Source organism: Nematolebias whitei, chromosome 7, assembly GCF_014905685.2.
Source record: "Nematolebias whitei isolate Nwh7 chromosome 7, NemWhi1, whole genome shotgun sequence".
In the NCBI taxonomy this organism is placed as follows: Eukaryota; Metazoa; Chordata; class Actinopteri; order Cyprinodontiformes; family Rivulidae; genus Nematolebias; species Nematolebias whitei.
Genome location: NC_056504.1, coordinates 50906818 through 50912358, shown reverse-complemented (window position 1 = coordinate 50912358; position 5541 = coordinate 50906818). Strand labels below are relative to the sequence as shown.

Genomic DNA, 5541 nt, shown 5'->3' with positions numbered 1-5541 from the left:
TTGGTCCACTTTGTACCCACCTGCACCCACTTCATATCCACCTCTGCACACTTTGTACCCATCTGTTTTCACTTCGTACCCAACTTGGCAGCAGCTACAATGCTGGTTTAATCTACTGTTTTTTTTGTTGTTTTTTTTTTCAAAATAAGATTGTTATTAAATCCTTAGCATTGTTAGGCCGAGGCGTTTGAGGCTGTAGACCAAACTTTTTGATCACCAGGACCCTCAGGATTTGTTTTTTTTTTTTACATCATTCTATACAAACAAGTTACTTAACTCTTAACATTTCATTTGTTGTCTGAGAACACTATAACTGCATGATTGCAGGAGTTGATGTTTCTCGTTTTATTCAGCGGTCAGTAAAGATAAATAAATGTAAAAATGTAAATTAATACACATCACCTGTGCTCCATTCATCCACCAATCACCGTGCACCTGTACTTTATGCACCATAACTGGGCCTTTATGTGAACACAGAGATAATTGTTGTCGAAGTGTGTAATTTCTTTCCTTTTCTTGTTTTTAAATTTCTTACCAAGATAAGCACATTACAATTATGGTATGCAATAATGTTGCTGTGAAATGAAGCACAGCTTGATCCTGTGAAGAGATTTGTGCAAAGACAGAAACAAGGAAAACTGCAGCTCAAAGAATTAAATACAAAGAGTGAGTCACATAAAAAGGGCCAAGACACTGAAGAAAAACAAAAGGAGGTTTCCTGTCACCACCACAAGAAAAGACGCCCTCGTGGTAAGAATGAAGTCATTCTTGTGTTCACAAATAAACAAACGCCTTCATCTACGAGGGCCTTTCACAGCCTCACAACAAAACGTCCGTCTCTCGTGACATTTTTGAGTGTTGGTATAAACAGGATTCCAAATGGAGAGAAAATGTCAGAAACCGTCCGGTCAGTCGGACAAAGAGACTCGAACAAAACCAGAGAGTGACACGTTGAAAGAGAGTGACACGTTGAAAGAGAGTGACACGTCGGGGCGGAGGAGAGGTGGAAACAAAAGGACTTGGACTGTCTCCACGGGCTGCAACAACAAAACGTCTTCCAGTAACGACAGAGCAAAGACCAAACGAGCATCAGCAGACATGACAGCACCCTGGTCCAAAACTCTTTCTGCCATGGACTCACACAAAAACACATTTTTATTTCTTAATTAATAAACAAAGCACACACTTCACCAGCTTACCTGCGATCTTGGTGGAGATCCTGGTGGTGACGGGCGGACCAAAGCCCTTGTTGGTGGAGGCTTTCAGGGTGAAGAAGTACGTGGATCCAGGGTAGAGGCCGACAAACAGGTGATGGGTTTCGTTCTTCAGCTTGAACACTCGGCCCCTCTGGGTGGTCAGATCAGCGCTGGGGTCCAAGGAGCTCAGAGCCTTGTAGGTTATCTGAAGACCAGAAGAGAAACAGAGTTTAAATATTTAGTTCTGTTAATGTGGAAAACCACCAGTTTGGAAAAAACACACAGCCGTGTAACGACCTTTAGTCTTGTTCATCTGAGAGAATACAATACTTCACATTCTGCAAAATGCAAAACTCAGGACTTCAACTTAAATTTTTTTCTTTTGTTGTTTTCTTTAAAAAATAATCTAAAGCTTCAACAACAGACAAATCCCTGTAAAACCAGTGAATCCATTATGAGTTATGAAAAAGCCTGCTCATCGACGTGAAAGTGTTGTCGGCTGTTTACATCAGGTCTGTGAGGCTCCACATGACCTCCGCTCACAGACGGACTGAACAAAAGGACCTCCTCACTAAACGACAGAAACGCTTCAGTAGTTCTGTTAAAGCAGCTGTCGACATCTGTCGCCGCGGTGAGCCGAGTAAGTTAGAAAAAAGATCGACTCGTGGATTAAAAAAGGGTTTTGTCCAAAAACATTTCAGGATTGTGTGAGTAAGTGCTCCTCAGCTCGTCTAAGGACTGGAACCACACACAACGATCTGAACGGAAGTCTTTCTCCAGTTTTATTTTCTACACTGTAACTTTTTGAGTTTTACTTCTTTAACAGCTTTTGCTCAACGCCGGCAGACGTTCCCAGGAGAAACCAGCAGCACCAGCATCACGGATGTCTGCAACAGGAACTTTGATTTGGAGCCGGAGGTTCTGCCTCTGGAGAGCGGTTAGAAAAACCAACACTAAAATCCTCTGCATCTATTTTCTTCAGCTTTAACAATCATTGCCTCATAACGTTCTCTGTTTAATGTTATTTAGAGCTACTGGCAACGAGTTGGACACAAAATCATGAAAACAGACAAACTTTCACTTGAACTCACTTTGAATCAGTAACAGAGTCTGAACAGGTCAAGAATAATAATTATACGTTAATCCAACACTGTTTGTCGACACTTTATGTGTATTTTCTGAGTAGTGTGCGTTACTGACTTTGGTTCTAGTTTAAAAATCATTGTTACTTATAAATGACATATTTTCCTTATATAAATGATTAGAAATAATTTGTGACAGATCCAGTTGGGCTTGCTGTGGATCAAATCGTCGCTGTCGGCTGTGAGGCGTTGTCCTCTTTGGACGCCATCTTTGCTCCTCCTTGACGTCACAGATGGAGGCAGTGGGCGGGACAGGAAGTGGACCTCCAGTTGTCTTATTTCACTCTATGATTGTATCCGAGTAAGTAAAAACAATCACTTGGTGAAACTGGCAAAGCCAGCACAGAATGAGTCATGAAAGCATAAAATCCAAAGTGCCAACAAGTGATGAAGATGGATGTTTGCATGAAGCTGCTGGCTGGGAGGCTGAGGATGTGTGGGAGTTTGCAGAGCGAGGCAGCAGGAGGAACATCTCAACACTCCAGCCCCTCGTCACTCCATTCGGCTGCTGCTCTTCAAACAAGCCTGCAGGCTGGAGCTGTGATGTGTGAATGTTTGCATGAAGAGAGAGGACAGAGGAGGACGGGACACGAAGGAAGCTCAGGTCTCGTCCACACAGGAAACAAGCCATGGCAGGTGTGTACGTGGTGCCACCAACACACACCAAAAACAGGAAACAAGTGGAGCACACAAACTGTCAATTCAAGAAGGAATGGATGAAGTTGGTGAATATAAGTGGAAAAACTAAATCATTTTTATGGACCAGCCAGCGTTTAGGACTTCTACACCCTGTCCCATTAAACTGCAGCTGACTGGGAGTCGTGTCAGTTCAAACCTGCGGACGTGATTGACAAATCCAGGAAAATATTCAAATATTCTTATTTTATCAAATATAATCTTAATGTATGCAGTAATTTTATTCTGTAACATTTGTTGTGTTGTACTGTTAATTTAAAAAAAGTAAAAGTTTTTTCTGTCTTGAATTATTTGGTGTATTTTATTATTATTATTATATAATATTATATTGTTAGAAGTTCAACCTTGCTGGAGGCCCTGGTCTGGTCTGACTCATGACCTGGTTCGGAACAGATCAGACCAGTCCCAGCTGGTCACAACGAGCGATCCCAGGGTCAACACCCGACAAGGAGTCAGTTCGTTTCTGCTTGATTCCAACACTTACAGGTCCTTCTCAAAAAATTAGCATATTGTGATAAAGGTCATTATTTTCCATAATGTAATGATAAAAATGAAACTTTCATATATTTCAGATTCATTGCACACCAACTGAAATATTTCAGGTCTTTAATTGTTTTAATACTGATGATTATGGCATACAGCTCATGAAAACCCAAAATGCCTGTCCCAAAAAATTAGCATATCATGAAAAGGTTCTCTAAACAAGCTATTAACCTAACCATCTGAATCAACGACGTAACTCTAAACACCTGCAAAAGATTCCTGAGGCTTTTAAAAACTCCCAGCCTTGTTCATTACTAAAAACCTCAATCATGGGTAAGACTGCCGACCTGACTGCTGTCCAGAAGGCCATCATTGACACCCTCAAGCAAGAGGGTAAGACACAGAAAGAAACTGCTGAACGAATAGGCTGTTCCCAGAGTGCTGTATCAAGGCACCTCAGTGGGAAGTCTGTGGGAAGGGAAAAGTGTGGCAGAAAACGCTGCACAACGAGAAGAGGTGACCGGACCCTGAGGAGGATTGTGGAGAAGGGACGATTCCAGACCTTGGGGGACCTGCGGAAGCAGTGGACTGAGTCTGGAGTAGAAACATCCAGAGCCACCGTGCACAGGCGTGTGCAGGAAATGGGCTACAGGTGCCGCATTCCCCAGGTCAAGCCACTTTTGAACAAGAGACTGCGTCAGAAGCATCTCGCCTGGGACTGCTGCTGAGTGGTCCAAAGTTATGTTCTCTGATTACAGTAAATTTAGCATTTCCTTTGGAAATCAAGGTCCCAGAGTCTGGAGGAAGAGAGGAGATACAGAATTCACATTGCTTGAGGTCCAGTGTCATGTTTCCACAGTCACTGGGGTGCCATGTCATCTGCTGGTGTTGGTCCACTGTGTTTTATCAAGGACAGGGTCAATGCAGCTAGCTATCAGGAGATTTTGGAGCACTTCATGCTTCCATCTGCTGAAAAGCTTTATGGAGATGAAGATTTCATTTTTCAGCACGACCTGGCACCTGCTCACAGTGCCAAAACCACTGGTAAATGGTTTACTGACCATGGTATTACTGTGCTCAATTGGCCTGCCAACTCTCCTGACCTGAACCCCATAGAGAACCTGTGGGATATTGTGAAGAGAAAGTTGAGAGACGCAAGACCCAACACTCTGGATGAGCTTAAGGCCGCTATCGAAGCATCCTGGGCCTCCATAACACCTCAGCAGTGCTACAGGCTGATTGCCTCCATGCCACGCCGCATTGAAGCAGTCGTTCATGCAAAAGGATTCCCAACCAAGTATTGAGTGCATAACTGAACATGATTATTTGAAGGTTGGCGTTTTTTGTATTAAAAACACTTGTCTTTCATTGGTGGGATGAAATATGCTAATTTTTTGGGACAGGCATTTTGGGTTTTCATGAGCTGTATGCCATAATCATCAGTATTAAAACAATTAAAGACCTGAAATATTTCAGTTGGTGTGCAATGAATCTGAAATATATGAAAGTTTCATTTTTATCATTACAATATGGAAAATAATGACCTTTATCACAATATGCTAATTTTTTGAGAAGGACCTGTAGATTTGCACATCACCCCATTATCAACCATGAGAACCAGATCAGACTAATGAGGTCACACACAGTCACCCCACTGATGCACTCTGATAGTCACCCCACTGATACACTCTGATAGTCACCTCACTGATGCACTCTGATAGTCACCCCACTAATGCACTCTGATAGTCACCCCACTGATACACTCTGACAGTCACCACACTGATACACTCTGATAGTCACCCCACTGATACACTCTGATAGTCACCCCACTGATACACTGATAGTCACCCCACTGATGCACTCTGATAGTCACCCCACTGATACACTCTGACAGTCACCCCACTGATACACTCTGATAGTCACCCCACTGATACACTCTGACAGTCACCCCACTGATACACTCTGACAGTCACCCCACTGATACACTCTGACAGTCACCCCACTGATGTGCTCTGATAGTCACC

The 5541-nt window shown here is 42.9% G+C and overlaps 1 protein-coding gene across 1 annotated transcript in view; it reads right to left on the bottom strand.

The window, feature by feature from the left end:
* Nucleotides 1-5541, bottom strand: part of ptprt (protein tyrosine phosphatase receptor type T) — a 340867-nt gene that overhangs the window by 155821 nt on the left and 179505 nt on the right. Inside the window, exon 12 of the mRNA XM_037679934.1 lies at nucleotides 1192-1401. Within this exon, the coding sequence (XP_037535862.1) occupies nucleotides 1192-1401 (210 nt within the window). The remainder of the gene's footprint in view (nucleotides 1-1191; nucleotides 1402-5541) is intronic.